We start from the raw sequence: 16,997 nt of genomic DNA, 5'->3' as shown, positions 1-16,997 counted from the left end.
ATTCGCTATCAAATCTTTAGGTGAAATAACTTAAGTGAGAAAATGTTAATGTTTGTATTCACCTCTCCGTGATTGACAGTTCTTCCCTGGGGAGTATCTTCTGGGAGAAAATAAAGTTTAGAGCTGGATAGAAGTTGCTTGGTCGTCCTTTCTTCCCACAACAGCTGGAGCTCTGCTATGCAAATCGGATCCTCCGGCTTACATCTTACAAAGAAAAAGTCGCCAAGGGACAGAATTCTTGGTTTGCCTTCAAGGTGAAACCTAAATGCCTTGTAGAAAACGTAAGGTCCGTGCAAACCACAAGGCGAGCCTACCCACTGCGGAAAAAGTAATAAGCAATTACTTTAATGCGTACTTTCCATTCAATAAATAATAAAGAACGCTGTCATACATACATAAATACAGCTTCTAAGGAATAAACAGTATCAGGACAGGATCAAAGAAAAAGTAGTTAGGCACAGCATCAGTGGTTTTGAAAACAAATCTGCTATACATTTTAATATTTGTAAACACGTAAAGTTTTCTATTAAAAGTTCACAATATTAATTGTAAGCCTTCAGAAATCACATGAAATGTCCGTGCATACTTTACGATAACGACAACAAAATAATGCGAAAATACAATCTACTCCGGGCAGAGTAGATAATAATACCTTGAGTGAGTTGGGCTCCATCTCGACGTTCTGAATTGATTAAACTCAACATTCTCTCCAAACTTGTTGGCTTGAATGGATTGCAAACGGTCCTGGAAGGGCGCAATATTTTCGCGTACAGTTTCTCCAAAACCGTCAATATGAAATCGGAACTGAACGAATAGAGTAATGCAATAACATCTAAAATTGGTACCTAATATTTTTCGTGTGTGCAAGATTTTATCTAGAGATAATTTTGTGCATATTCGAATGTAAATTACTCATATTTAATTCGAAATGGCGAAAGGACGGACGTTTCTGATCGTTACCTTCGTTGTTCTAGCCCCGTTTTAAAATAAATCGAGATGCTTGTTTTTCGAATATTTAAAGTCACGCGACAGAAGCAATCATTTTAATACTGTTCCGTATGTATGTCGAGTAAATTAGCCACATTTTGATCTCTATTCTTCTATTTTTTATGCTAGAGCGCATATGTCTCTGACAGGACCTTTGTTGAGGACGTCTGTATGTGTAATAGAACGAACATTTCCTGCAGACCTACAAATATTCAGGGGCGCTCTTCTTCCTATTTCTCGAATGCATGTACTGTATTTTATTAGTGTCAGACGTTTGAACAATATTTTGCACCAAAATATTTCCTCTTAATGACTTCGCTAGTGGTGAGGAAAAATGCATTAACTGGCACAGTGCTTCAAAGATGACTCGCAGCTAATATAGTCTACTAGGTAAATATTGGTTGCCAGCTTTATATAAATAGCTACAGCAGTTCGGGTTTAGAGAGACACCGCAGTAAATACATAAGCAGGCATCACGAGATATGGAAACAATGGCAGCGTTGAATGTGTGTATTGTGTTATTGTATGGGGGGGTGGGGGGGGCGCGTGTGTGTCATAATTAAAATGTAGTGTGAAATGTATCCGCGTCTTTTTATAAGTATTTCTAGTAGTCCTTGCGCGAAAACTGCGACAATTTTAATTAGCTTTATTTGGTAAGCGTCCACGATGGTACGATTGTTATTCTTGGCCGCGGCTAGCTTAATCGTATGAACAACTTGTTAAAAGCAAAATAAAGTTTATAAAATACCAACACAATATTGCATATTAAATACAAGGTGTTGTTTTAGCCTCACTCGTTTTAGGGTAAAGCAAAATAATTTCAGTGGCCAGAGACCGGCGAGTGGGTTAGCCAAGAAAGCAGCGAATTGCTATGAAAGGAAAATCTGTTAATAGAGATAAACAATTTTTAGAGTGGTAATGAATAAAAACTCTCCGAGCGACTGTGTTTAATGATAGTGTAACTTTAGACGAAGTCCTGGAGTGCTTTTCCTGCTCTATAATTGAGACTACAGTATCTATAATGCCGTTGTCACAATATGAAAGTTAGAACATGTTTAATAAATTACAAGGTGCAGCATGTATGTCAGCTATTTTTATGCCTTATGCAACGTTTTCCCTTATTTAAATCACGAGGGGTCCGGAACTCAATTATGTTTTTCTCAGAAACAGATGAATTTCTTAAAGGGAAATATTGCACAATCATATTTTTATGTCCACCATAAAATCAATGATACCGTCATCTGATATATGCAAAAAAACGAACTGCTTTCAACACACAAGAATGTCATTAACTATATATAGATTAAGGGGATTTTAGGTGGGGGTGGGGGCACGACAAGACGAAGCACGCTCGGTGGAGAATGTGACTAAAATGTTGCAATTGACTTGACAGGGCGTAACAAGGAAATGAAAGCGCTTAGACAAAGAAATAGCTAACCCTTATTCTGTGATTAAAATATAAAGTTGTAATTCAGTCGAAACAACATTATATCACAGCGTATTGCATATCACTGCTTCCCAGTTTAAAACGTGTTCGAGTGTAATTTCATGATTAAAACAGGCAGTAACGCATAAAAAATGTTGCGTGTCGCATTATGCATAGTTTATTTATTTATTTACGTATTTATTTATGCATATTTCTGCCCCATTTTTTCGCTAGAATGGGCGATCGCATACAGCAGTAGTCTGCGGTAGCTCGCAGAAAGTACCAAAGAAAGAATGCTGTTACTTCACCTTTCTGTTTAAACAGCATTTGCATAATACAATGCACTTAGTTCGAAACGCATTGGGGTTTGGTTTTGCTTTGCTAGTTTTTACTATTTATTTAAGCGCGAGAGCGCAGGGGGGAGGGCGGTTCGGGGGAATGGCTATTGAATGATATCAGAGTATTTCATAAGTACGGTCTAAAACACCATAGGGAGGTGTGCCAGAGAATCGCATAAGTAACAATTCAATCTTTTCAGCTCCAAATGAATATGGCTTCCAATTCTCAGTACAGTAGTAAGAGTTTGTTGGCGTTCTTCTTATGAAATCAAGTTCGAAATATATGTTACTGCTACTTCTAAAACACAAACACGTTATACTTATGGTAATTATTTAACGTAATTTGTATATTTTAATTCTCATTATACCACACCAACGCACAAACCAGTTGTGAGATAAAGCACTGGAGGATGAATTATCTTCCTTTCATTGTGACGCCGACTGTCAGTAGATGTATCTTACTTAATCATTGTAAAGTAATGCTTTAGTTGATGCGGTGAGAGGGTAGTGGCGAGTGTGTTCAACGGGCCATCAATCACTCCGCAGATGTAAAACATCAGACAGTGACACACTGACACTATGGGATGAAAGGACTGCCCCTGCAGTGCAGTATTCCTGCTATTATCTATATATACATTGTAGAAATATGGGGTTCCACATATACATTCACACTTACGTATGTGTGTATATATACACAGATATATATAGCATGAATGTGCATATATATATATATATATATATATATATATATATATATATATATATATATATATAGCTTTGGAGGGCATTGCTCTTGTGCTATTAATTGTGGATTATATATAACCATACATGCTGCCATGTATTAATCTGTGTCTTTTTGTGAATTTCCATTGTCATAGAAACTGCTAGCTGCCTAGCTTTTATCATGTACTTACACTAACAATGCACTCCCACCAGAACATCAAAAGAATATTTCGGTGCAGCTATGTGAACAGTACTCAAATATTGCCTTTATTTGCTTAAAATGTCACAGTAATAATAAATGATGATAATGGTGCTGCAAATTATTTGCTTTACAGATTGTGTGTTTCAGCATCTGCTGTGCAGCATGGATTTCTCGTTGTTGGTGACAATATGAGTATACCAGATTGATAGCCTAATCTTTCACTATTTTTTTTTCTGCTGCTGGAAGCATTTGGAGTTTGAAAGCTTAGGGAAAAATTGAATTCTGTGTCTGGGTGTGTGTGCGTGTGTGCGTGTACGTGTGTGTGTGTGCGCGCGCGCGCAAACCCCTGTGTGCAAACTCATTAAATTCTGCCTGTCTATTCATCCTTACAGACATGCAATATTCAATAGTATTCACATTTCGTCGAAGGACATGACTGAGTGAATCATGTTATTTCAAAATTGTTGCTGTTTTGAAATATGAATGCCTTCCATCTGAATAACTTGCTCGTTATAGTATTTCATTTACATAAAATAGGTTCAAATGAGCGATGCATGTTGTAATTAGAGTAGCATTATTTTCTGCAGCATGATCCTGTTTTTGGTAGATGTATGTAAAGAAGCCTTGGAGTGTTATTCCTGAGCCGTTAAGAACATGTTTTGAATTCTGAACGGTGCTGCTTCATCTCTGCATTCCTGTTCCCATGGCTTTTAATGGGCCTAACCTTACCAAATGATTCAGACAGAGAGATCACAAAAAACGGCGTCAGCATTTTCCTCCTTTGGAGATAATATATAAATTAATGACAAGTCATTAAATAGAACTCTATACTGCTGCCAGTGGAGCACATTGTGTATTACATGATTATACACTTTCAGTTATACTAGTCAAACATTAAGAGAGATAACACTGAAATGTATTCTTACATAGTATCATTTTATACTAGGAAATGAAATAACTCACTACAAATTGCTCCACTGTCAAACTGTGAGATTTTTTTTTTCTCGTATGAGGAATGTTATCTTTGAGCTTATATTATAAACCATATCATATTATTCCAAATTGTAATTAGTAAGCAATCGTAAAACATGAAGTGAAATGCACAGTCCCATGGAAAGAAATTACCTTCCTGTTGAATACTGAGGGCATAATGTTAAATTCACCGTATACATAGCCAAAGTAAACAGTTAAGAAATCAAACAATCACAGTTTATACTATGAAAGTGTAAGATGGACAATGTCACACTACTGGCCAGTTTTTTTCTGTTTCTTTATGTCTTGATGTGATAAATCAATAAATTTCTAATGATATGAGAGTGAATCGGATCCTACTTCAGGAAAACCTGAAAAGAACATTTTATTTTTCGGTGGCGTACAAGAAATTCATTTTAGAAAAACAATCGCAAAAGGAACTGGCTATTATTACACACGTGTTTTATTGTTCGATTCAATTTATTCAGTTTTTGCCTAACATGGTGCCCAAAAACAATAGCCGGTCTCCCTCCCCAAAAGCAGGCTGCAAACATTTAACAATTTACAGTATATAATTCATACACAGGGGCTGTCAGAGATGAGTGAAAATGCATGCAAACAGCTTAAGGCAGAACAGTATTCAAAAACCATTTTTAAAATGTAAACTCACTCTGTACAAATAATTATATATCACCTGCACGTGGAGGCTGGATTGAGGACAAAGGAGTTTGTCTCTTGCATGTAAAGACTGCTGGTCTTTGTGATTAAATTTAAAAAATATGTAGTAACTGAAGTAGAGTGTCTGCAAGTTAGTTCAATGTGTGCATTCAGAGATGAAAATACACTGTTTTTAACAGCATAAAATATTCAGTATATTCATAAAGAATTTAGTCACATAACCTGATTCCATACATATTACCTTACAGTAGGCATCTTGTCTTACCATTTATGGGTAAAATCCATGAAATGACTCAGGAATGTTTATGAATCCTTCACGTATGAACACACTAATATAAAAATAGCCAAGGTTGTGAAATCACAGATTATTTAACTGTAATTTGTTCATGTTCTGGCAGATGTGATCATTCATCCATTTGCAATAACTGCCTATGAAATTTGGGTTGCAGCCGATATGATACAAATGAAATATGAAGATGATACCAAAGACATTCCAAAAATCCTTTATTGGTTTTTGCGAATACAAGAAAACAATTGCACATGTTTTGAAAAAGAAGGCTTAGCCTCTTGTGGGCACTTTGGCAGACTTTGACAAACCCTAACCCCATGTACACTTTTCACTTTGCAGTTGACATGGTATTGTGGGTGGGATACAGAAAGACAGTGACCTCTCTCACTGGTCCCCATCAAGGAACAAGCTCCTCCTACTTCTATATCATATATTCAGCCACTGTATTTTATCCCGGTAGTTTTAAGTGCCTTCTGGTGAGGAATGACATAAGGCAGACAGAAACAATCCCCCGCTTCAGAAAGCTCTTGGTCAGTTTCAATGGGCGTGCAAATACTGCAACAGAATCCAGGAGCGTTCTGCACCAAGTCCACGGGCTTACAGCCGCTCACAAGGACCCGGGACCGAAAAAAGGGCTCTCTTTGTGCACAGGTTTTGGAATGATACTCCCTGTGAAGTTCATCAAGGCTGATTAAAGAATGTCTTTGGTGGGTGTGTGTGTGTGTGTGTGTGGGGGGGGGGGGGGAGGTCAATGCGTGGGGGACAAGTGTGCATTCTAAAGAAATCAACACTGGTTGAATAGTTCTTCCCTGGATGGTCCACCTTGGGAGGAACGGGCCCCAGAGCCGGCAACAAACAATTATGTGCAATTACTCCACAGAGACCGGCGACCCGAGCGGCGGTACTGCGCCGTTTACAGTAGGGCAGCGGAAAACTTGGCTTGCAGGGGAAACTCTTTGCGATGCTGTTTATAATGAGAAGTACAACGGAGCAAATTAAGTCGTCCTAAAAGGAAGCCATTCTCTCCAGGGCCCTAATCTGATAATGGCCACGGATTAGAAACAGAGTGTAAGCAAAGTGAAAAAAGGAAAAAAAAAAATCCATCCTGACATGCATCCATGCTAAGAAATCTGAGGGTTGTCTCAAACTCACACTGGATGAAACAGACGCTCACTCTTTCTGGTCATTTCCGCCAAGACTCTGAGTACTGCAGCAGTCCACTTTGCCTGTCAGTGTTGACTCAGTCTATATTACAGCGTATCCTACATTCATATTCATATAAACCTTAGGGCTGGCCCTACAAATTACATATGACCGCAAATTACAGCGAGCAGTTTGCAGTAATAACGAGCTATGAACATCTCCTGCACGCTGTATTTAGTAAATTGCGCACAAAGGAAATCTGCTCCGGCTGACGTTCAAGAAAAGAAAAACAATTTAAAAAAAAAATTGCAAGATGACGACTCCTTCCACCTTTACACACGCGGCAAAGGACAAATAAAGGAGTTTTGCTTGACTCTGCACGCAAGCGGAACGTGTGCAATTTTAATTAACAGCCAAGAAAACCTACCAGGTAGCATTCCATGACATGGTAGCTCAGAATTGGAACGCACATGTAAACTGAACATTTATTAAAAAAAAAAAACTGCCCCTCCGTTAACAGCACAGCTATTAAAGCGAGAGCCATTACTGCTATGGGTATTTCATATTTAAAATCTCACTCTTGGAAATTCAGTCCATGGCAGTAGGCCGATTTAAGGGGTGACACATTAAAAATGCATCCTCTGGGTTTGGTACACAGGCTACGTCTCAGCGTTCACCTGGGCACATACACTAACAGCTTTTGAATTATTTAAACGTCAACATTATTATACAAAAAAGGGGTTAAACACCACCTTCACAAGGGGGGGGGGGCTATAAGAGAGACCTAAAGGGAAATAGCAAGCTGCAATGTCAGAGCTCATTACTCAGGGTGGTTTAAAATTTCAGATTCAATTATTTTACACACACCTATCATATTTCTCTTTATTTCAACTGAAGTCCTGCCCATTTAAGATATTACCATCGCTGCACTGGGCTGAAAGCATATATTTCGTGTCACAACAGAGTAGGACAAAAGCGTACAGGGGCATGCAGGCAAAGGCCCCGCTTTTCGAAACAATGAAGTGTTTCATTCTTTCATGTTCATAATAGTGCACGCATAAAAAATGCCATTCTAAGCACGGTTCATAGAGGCTGTTAAAATGGTTGAGTCATTTGAACACTCTGGCCCAGTCGTATTGACTGTCAACACAGCATAACAGCTAAGATAATTATCCTTATCAGATTAAAAAACACATATCACACTACATTTTTCCATGCCTCCTACACTGCTTACATCAGTCAGCACCGTCAAATTACAGGATATTATTCTTAGATTATCTTAGAAATTGTGTTCAAATAATTATTCGCGTTGTACATATAGGCATAAGCGTCTCAGCAAGCATAAGGATGCCGTCTTCAAAGTGTGACACAAGTTCCTTGCGATGTGGCCGTTCTGTACTTTAAAACACTTAAAGAGCTGCCGCCATTGTTTGGGTAACATGAGAATATAGTTTCTTAGTCTCCCGCATGGGCACATTTCGCTCACATCAAGCCAGTTCCTCATCCTGTCCTCCGTATCACATTCTGCTGACCACCTCTCCAGTAGATCTCTTTCTTTACGCATTACATGAAGGGCTGGTCCGTTAGCACCCAGCGCCAAATAGGAGGAGTCCGACTCCAAACTTCCTGCAATCAGTGACTGACTGAGGTGTGCTCTCCGGTTCATACCCCAAAAGGCCCCTCCCCTTACCCACTCCTACTCCGATCTAATTATATTTGCCTCCGAGGAACTCTAATTTAAACTGTTGCATAACAGTCCTTGGTTACAAGGCTATTCCTATTTAACATATAACTAAACCAAACAAGTCATAATTGTCTTCTTCCCCCTCCCTTATCAGGGTGCCCACGTGAAGCGTAAAGATCGAAAGCCCGCTCATCGATGAATCCATAAATACACAGATTTTCCCAATATATACTATTGGTAATTCATTATAAAGAAAAGTTTTCCTGTTGCAACACGATGACTGATATCTCCCACTCCAACCCGGAGCCAAACCTGACCTCGGGAACTCCTGACCTAGAAAGATAGGCATTATTCAACACATCGGCTTATGAGAACAATGGCATGTAAGTAAAGAACACTAACAAAGGACCAGCCAGTGGGACCAGCCAGGGAACGATTACACATTTTAAGAGCGGTACATTCCCATGTATATTGTGTCATATACTGTGTACAGAGCCCGAATTGTTGGTGTATCTACTGCAAAGCTGGGCTCTGTCAATAAAGGCTGAACTTTGTCACTCCTTTTAGCCGCACTCCGCGACGCGAGTAAATGCTTGGAAGTGTATCTATAGATAAGATTAACTGTAAGGCGCATTTATACGCAGCGGGGGGGGGGGGGGGGGGGGGGGGGAATTAACCCAGTAATTCAGAAAATGGAGGCAATCTACTGTCACTTGTACGGGAATCAGCAATTTATAGAATCAACACCACTGTCAATATTAATTTAGTTGTTTAAGAAACATAAATGACACCTGGCAGGACGCGAAATTAATATAAACTCCCGTGAACGATAATGTGTTCATCCGTGGGTTTTGTTTTTAATAGTCAGCTGAAACATGTTGTTCTTGTTGATAAGGTGTCCAGTTTCTTAACACAAACCATATTAATATCAATTTGATTTTGGATACTGTTGCTGTAATTCCGTGAGCCTGTTGTAAACAAAAGAAAACGATCGTCGCTATTTGCCTATATTTGAGGGGGAAAAAACATGCACTGTTTGGGAAAAGGATCTCTAGTTTAAAACATCAAAAGGATCCAACAATGAATGTATAACTGTAATATTCCTCTCTTTAGTAGTTTTTTTAATGATTCGGTTTTATTCAACAATGCAAACATTATTTTTGTGTTCTATAACACGACTCTAGCCACACGGAATTGAACGGGGCATTCCAGTGTTTTGCAATGAAAACAAGGTTTTGAATTACATGGTAATTTAGGAATGTGTGGAAAGCCAAGAGGCTGTTTTAACAGTCAGGAGTTTTGGATAACCCTCATAACTTTTCCTGCTGAAAAGAAAAGTCTAACATCTGGCTTCATGACTAGGTCAGAAGTGTTTATGTCCTTAAATAATTTTAAACATAAATTACACTTTATGGATGACATAGGTTTTTCTCCCCCTTTTTTTCCAGCGCGAAAGCTGAGCTTATCTTCCATCATATTGTTGATAACATTGTTTAATATTTAACGTTCAGTCATGTGCGGCTCTCACAGCGCCTCACAATAGCGCGCGCATGACTAATAGGGGCCAGGTGGCTCCAGAATTTTTTATTCATTTCGCATGTTTGGGGTCTCGCCGGCTTTGTTCACTATTCCCGGCCCCGTCTGCATTTCCTACGTCTGTAAATGAAAGAAAGGGAAATCACCGATGCCAGCCGAACAATTCGGGAACATGTTTGTTTGAAATCGCCGTATGTTTATGGTTAACTGCGGACCGCTGATATGCAACTCGCTAGCTGTGATTATCAGACCATCTGAAGGAGGGCCGCCAGTCTTCAGTGAGTGAAGTGATTCTGGAAAATAAACTGCTCCACGTTTAACAAATGGTAATAATAAACCGCTACAAGCACTATTTATTACAGCTGTTAAGTTGTTGTATCATATACTTTTGTTGCTAAAAAGTGAGCTTGGATTTTCATTTGCCTGTTCCATCTAAATTTGACTTCAGCATCGCAGTATTGGCTACGAACCAGGACCTGTGTCTGGTAGCTATACAGGCTTTAACAGAATACGACTTACCAACATATATCTACAAAGAAGTCAGCAGCCGTATTTGATTTCAATTGAAAATCACACCAATAATAAAAGAAGAAGGGAAAAAAACTTCAGAGGGATACAATCCAAACACCAGTAGATCAAAACCGCCCTCTCAGTTTCAAAAGCACCACATTAAATCAATTAACTAAACAGTTACTCAGTCCGGTACAAATTGACCTCCTAAATATTTTTCCATGTAGTGGAAGCTTGAGGCCTGAAGACTACGAACTTGTACTTGCAATGTCAACAACAGGGCTTGAAGTCTGTTTTGAACAACTAGAGATTAGGATTTTAATTTAATGACTCAGGATTTCCAGATGTTTCCAAACAATTTAATATCAGCATCTGTGCTGAGAACGACTCCCTATGTTCAGCAGAAATAGCGATATAATTTACTTTTAATGGCTTCAGAATGAATATGTTTGGAAATCCCAGTTTTAACTAAACCAATGGAAATATGCGCAATAGCTTTATGCAGTTTTTGTAGATTGGTACTGGCCTCTACTGCCAAAAGTTAGTTTATAGGCAGTAACTTTACTTATATAACAGTAACGTGGCAGGAATATTTCATATATAAACCTGTCTTGCAGAGACCGGTCATTGCAAGAATGCTGAATAAATACCTTCACCTAAGGTTGCTTTAAAAAAAAAAAAAAGTTTACATGCTCTTTAAATTCATCAATGATTTGTTGCTCTAAGAAATACCAACATGGTTATTTTTCACGTCAGGTTTAAGCCGTGATACTTCTGTTTGTCCATTACTACGCAAAATTGTTTCCCATAATTTAATATTTCGAATGATATATTTGATTCTCCATTAGCACTTAGCTGAAAATGTGTGTAATATTTATATACTACGGTTTAGCCAGCAGAGGGGGCTGTATATACTGAGAGGGACTTCTTACCTTCTGAACTGCAAACTAGGTCAGCCTGCACTTACCACGTGAATTAAACGATCCATTATTTTTAAGGATGGGGGAAAATGCTTTCAAACAATAGGTTGTGTGTACATGTTCACACACAATTTGTGCAAAACTTCTCAAATTACCCCCCTAAGGAAGTGTTCCTTTCACAAAACAGGCCAATAAAAATCTTATGAGCTAAATACATGACATAAAAATGTCATAAAAAAGAAATAAAAAGAAACCGACTATGCCAACAAGAAGCAATGAGGCAAAATTTGTCATTTGATTTGGCTGCGTTTGAAATGTGTTTAACAGCTGATGAAAGGAGACGGAATTCGCTTCTTCAGCCTTGTAGTTAAAATAAACACTAAGTGTTTCAACAGATTCACTGTTGAGGCATTTTTTTTTCGATATTGTATTCCACAAATCCATGCCATGTGGGTAGACACTGGGGGAGGGGGGCAAGGCTGCCCCCCCTTTCCCACAATGCATACAATTTATGAGGAGATGCCTCCCGCTGTCCTCCGTAAATCCTATGCCTGTGCAAAAAATAATAATAAAATAAAATAAAAAAAGAAAAATCGTATGAACTACTTAATCTTTTTTTCAGGGGGAAAAAGACAACACAGAGGGGGATGGTATTTTTCAGCCGCTTTTCGATATGTCCTCCAGATTGCATCTGCAGGGCTTGCGGGGCTGTTCGCCGCCTGAGCCGAATCTACTTCCCGGCTTTAATAATGCATCGCTTTATATGGCAAGTCAGCTGTTCAGCCTTGCAGTTGCGCTGGGTTGCCATAGCGCTGGAGTACTTTAAAGCAGTTAATGACATGAAAAATTCTTACTGTAAACATTATAAAAGCATCGTAATTGGAAATGTAGAGTGCCTGTCGACTGGCGAGTTTTACTTTGCGCGAGTATTTTAAGTGACACAATTTTAGCGTTTATAAACCATTCATTTTATTTTATGGACTTTGTGAAAAACATTATTTTAAATCTAAATAATGTCGGACTACATTCTGAGTTAAATTTATTGGCTACCAAACTAATGTGTTTACATTAGATTTACATGTTTATAACCATTCTGATTTACTTTTTCCATGTTAGCGATAATGAATGTAAACCACAAAAACTGTTTGAGTTTCAGTTCTGTGTCTAGGTTGTAGACTTGGGTGGAGATGTTTTTAAGCCTGAAAGTTTGGGTGGGGTATCTCTCCTCTAGGACCCTGAACTTCTCAACAAGATCTGCCTGTGATGACAGAAGGAGAATAACTCATTATTCAATAATTCTGTATGAAATCAGATCCACTTTCAACCTTTTCATTACAGCACCGGGTTTTGTAATTGCTTTAACTGGGCCAAAACCCATTTATAGATGTGATTGTCGGAAAACTAAGTTTTTGGCTTTGGCCTCCTTCTTGGTTATGTCAGATTCACCCAGCGGAGATGGGATTTCAGCCCAGAAGGAGCTGCAGCGTTTTCTACAAGAGCTCCCATGTGCTAATGCTGTTAGCCCCGTGCTAACACTTCAGCTATGCCTAGTTTCGACCTGGTCTTGTGATTCAGAGGTAAACCATTCACAATTCTGTGGTAGCTCGACTGACGTTTACAAACCACCCATAACCACGCAAAACTGCATTTTAATTGGTCTAATAATCTGTACATCATTACTGTTGAGCTTTAGCGGTGGGTATGAATGTCCAGTCCATGTACTGAGCCTTAATGACAAAGACAATTGAACTCAACTAACAGCAGATCCTGTGTTAACTGAACAGTCGTATTACTATATAATTCTGATTAGGTTCCATCAAAACAATGTCAACTCCTGGCAACTACATCAGTGGCATTCCAGAACATTCTATCTTCTGTATGGGCTTTCAGGCTTCCTGAAGGCCTGTTTGTTGTCGCGATATTGCTGGATGTTGTCGTTTCTCCAAACATGTTGTCTTTTCCAAACATTATAGAATTTTCTAAAGCTTTGGTTCTTTTTGTATTGTATCCACAAAAGATAATTTTAGCCTCTTCATTTGAACCTCGAGTGAAAGTTCAAGCTCGATTAGATCAGGAATCTACTCGTTTGCATTCCCTGCTCTCCTTGTTATTGTTTAAAAGCACCAGCACCAAAGTTCAAAGTTGTCAGTTCTCCTTCTACCTCATAAGTCCCCAGATTTCATAACCATGGACAATTGCAGAAAATACCACATTTTGAACCATTTTGATCTTTGCGCTTAGAGATAAGTCAATACGTCTGAAGATACGACACTGTATAGTACAGGATCCTACTTTTATGAGTCACACTGTGGCTCAGAACAGCCAAATTACTGGGCCAAAATGCATTTGCCTTCAGTCTATGTTAAGACTCCACCATGGATTCTTCATATCAGACACTTGAGATATATAAATAACTTTATTTTTTACAGGAACCAGCTGAGTGGATCCAGCTTTATTATTGCTGGTCTGTCAATATCCCTTGTCAGCTCTAGTGAAATGTTAACGCTTTTTGCTAAGTCCCAACAGCTACAACAGACTCCCCCAGGGGCCCCAGTTCTCCGCTTTGTGTGCCGGAGAGCACAGGCTTCGGGACGGCTTGCACTCGGTACCTGAGAGTCAGTGTGGACTTCCTTCAGACAAACCACAGTCAGACGAAACGCACATTCTGTCAGGCGTCTGACAAATCATTAAGCTGCTCTTGCCAGGTTTCTACATAGAATTGGGCCACAGGCTGTTCTCAAAGAATAGTACAATTACGTAATGTTGGAGGATACAGATTAATCAATTCCAGATTTGAATAGTACTGATTAAGTTACTTAGTTATACAATCATTGTTCAGTGTTTTAGTAGTAAAACAAGGGTAAAAAGTTATATATATATATATATATATATATATATATATATATCTGTGTGTGTGTATAGATATATAATGTGTTATCCATTTCCTTCCAATTTCTTACTGCAAATGCTTAACATATGTGGTTTGCAGTTCAAACATCACCCTTAAATGGGGAAAATCAGGGGTGATTTATTTGAAATGTGCAATGCAGGCCTCTGACTTTTGACGTAAAAATGACAATTACACATATATTTTACTTGTTCCTATCTGCTTTGTTCATTTTTGATATAAAGTAACGCATGGAAAATACCAGGCTTATGAGTTAACATGTTCTCCAAACAAAAGTCTTCGGCCTCTGTACAAAAGTTATCTCTTTTTTTTTGTTTGTTTTATTTAAAAATCGTTCATTGCATTCTTGATTACACGCATCTCTTTTTGTAACCTTTCATTTCTTGGAAAACTTTAAATTTACTGATCCATTTACGGATTGCTAACAATACACTATGAAATATAAAGAGTCCAGTCGCGGTCTTTACTAAATTTGTCGATTTAGGAGTTTCACCATATAAGGATTCAACTGATGAGATCCACATGAGTTATTACACTCTTGGGAATGTTCACAACCAAAATATCCTTCAGAGAAACGGATGTTATTATTAAAAATCTTTCGTACAGGAGAAAAGACAGATTGTACTGGTCTAGCTGAGCCATGTGATTCTTATATTTGATGTTAGGAATTGCAATTCTTTTCTTTTTACAATAAGACAGATCTAAAATTAATCAGTAAACTGGATTCAGTTACACTGACTACATTCAGAAAATATGTTCTAATTGTTAGTTTTTACCCTTCAATAACAAATAGTTACAAGCTCTGTTTTGCATTAGTTATGTAACATATCTTAAGTTCTCTGGGCACCTAATTGTGATGTTTTTTTTTCCCTTCCAAAAAAATGTTAATGTTCCACAGACATTGACACAGGATGGGTCCCTATGAGTTAGTGAAAATAGCTTTCGTTCCAACTGTGGGCTAGGCACAGGAAAAATGACATACTGTATGGTGTATTTAAAGGGTTTCAAATTACACAGTGCACACCTAATAAAATTTAAAAAGACCTGACATTGCAGCTGTTCCATTATTTGTCAAACTGAAAACGCGTTTGGAGATGTTCAATCCAATTACAATTAGCTTACCCAAGCAACTTAAAGCCACTGCATTATTTCCTCTAGCCATCAGCGTTGTCTGATTCAGCTATATCTAAATGCTGCCAGTTTCATTTCAAATTTTACGAAAAAAAAAGCATTAAAATGAAAAAATAGTTATTTTGTAACTGAAGTTTCAAACTAAATCGGAGACTGCTTTGGCCGTTATAAAAAGTGTTAACATTAATTTTATATGAGACAAATGTAGACATGTTAGACAGAAATGTTAGCCAATGATCAAAGATTGCAGCCACTATTATTTTTGACTGTGAATACACTGTATAATGCCTTCTGCAGCAAATATGGTACTTAGATTTCCCTGATTAGGGTAAAGCGGAGTCTATGGCTCTATTAGTTATCAGGAACAATATGTTTGTAAAAAGATTTGTCATTGAAGGCAATATGGTATTTTATTTATGGTATTAAGGAATCTTGTGAGATTTTTTAATACTATTGCTTATTTGTTACATGTGCTAACAAGAAAGTTATCTTCATATTATGTATTATAGCAAATATGGACTAAATGAAGTATCTGTTATTGCTTGTGATGTATTCGGTCTACAAATATCCATCCATCTTGGTCGCTCGCCTCAATGCGGCCCCTTGCGTTTCCTGCAGTATTTCCTCCCTCCAAAAAAAAAAAAAAGCATCTTTTCCGAGTGAGCTTCACGCAAATCCTCTTCATTCGCCTCTTTGTGTTCTTCAGTCATCTGGGTAATTAAAGTAATTGCGGTTATTTAAAGCACGCTCTCGTTTGCTTGTTTTTACATAAAGCTGCGCTTTATTGAAAGAAGACTTGTACCCGCATCCTAGCCTGCAATGTCATAACTCAGGGCAATAAAAGTGGACAGAGAATGGAGCTCAAGGTGAATTGAATTCCAGAGGTTTTTACAGGACAACTTCCCTCTGCCTGCCTGCTAAAGAGACCAAAATCCTCCTTAAAAGGCCACCAACTGAGCCAACGCTGAGAGCCGGGTAATTATACCAGAGCGAGATCAGTGGCGGCCTTTTGTGTGACAGCTGAGCAGATTTTATAAACCTAAAGTTGCGAGGAAACATATGGTATGATCCAGGGGTATTCAGCCATGCCAGTTAATAGTTTACTACGCTGCTCTATTACTGAGCCGCGTAGGTTTTATAGGGAACGAAGCACCAGTTATCACTGCTCATTTTAATTAATTCCATCAGAGACCTTTTTCCTTCACTTCCAAAAATAGCATTGTGTAATATCTCATCGCGCGATGATTTGCCCAGAGACGTGCATGACTTAGAAAGCTCAGACACGAGTGAAAAAATAGTCACAGGAAATGCTTGGTATATGAGTATTGCCTAAAGTAAGTTTTAAAAAAACGCTGCATTACGCTGCTTTGGTCATTGGGAACTTACAGCTACCGCTGTAGGAGAGGAGTGTTCAGAAGTTAGACAGCGCCTGCTTGTGGTTGTCCGCGGAACAGCAGCACATGGAGCCAGTGTGACATTGTACCATGCGGTGTGTAAACCACACGTGCACCCTACCATCCCCCAGAAGGGCTGTCCATCGCAAGGCAGTG

The 16,997-nt window shown here is 38.5% G+C and overlaps 1 protein-coding gene across 1 annotated transcript in view; it reads right to left on the bottom strand.

The window, feature by feature from the left end:
• The window catches only part of arid5b (AT-rich interaction domain 5B), a 62,714-nt gene extending 61,960 nt beyond the window's left edge, over positions 1-754 (bottom strand). Inside the window, exons 1-2 of the mRNA XM_023830896.2 lie at positions 653-754; positions 63-317 (exon numbers count right to left, since the gene is read on the bottom strand). Of these exons, the coding sequence (XP_023686664.2) occupies positions 63-317; positions 653-673 (276 nt within the window). The 5' untranslated portion in view covers positions 674-754. The remainder of the gene's footprint in view (positions 1-62; positions 318-652) is intronic.
• Between the last annotated feature and the right edge of the window lie 16,243 nt (positions 755-16,997).

This window comes from Paramormyrops kingsleyae, chromosome 20 (genome assembly GCF_048594095.1).
Source record: "Paramormyrops kingsleyae isolate MSU_618 chromosome 20, PKINGS_0.4, whole genome shotgun sequence".
Lineage (NCBI taxonomy): Eukaryota > Metazoa > Chordata > Actinopteri > Osteoglossiformes > Mormyridae > Paramormyrops > Paramormyrops kingsleyae.
The sequence above is the reverse complement of the archived record's forward strand: the minus strand, read 5'-3'. Positions and strand labels throughout refer to the sequence as shown.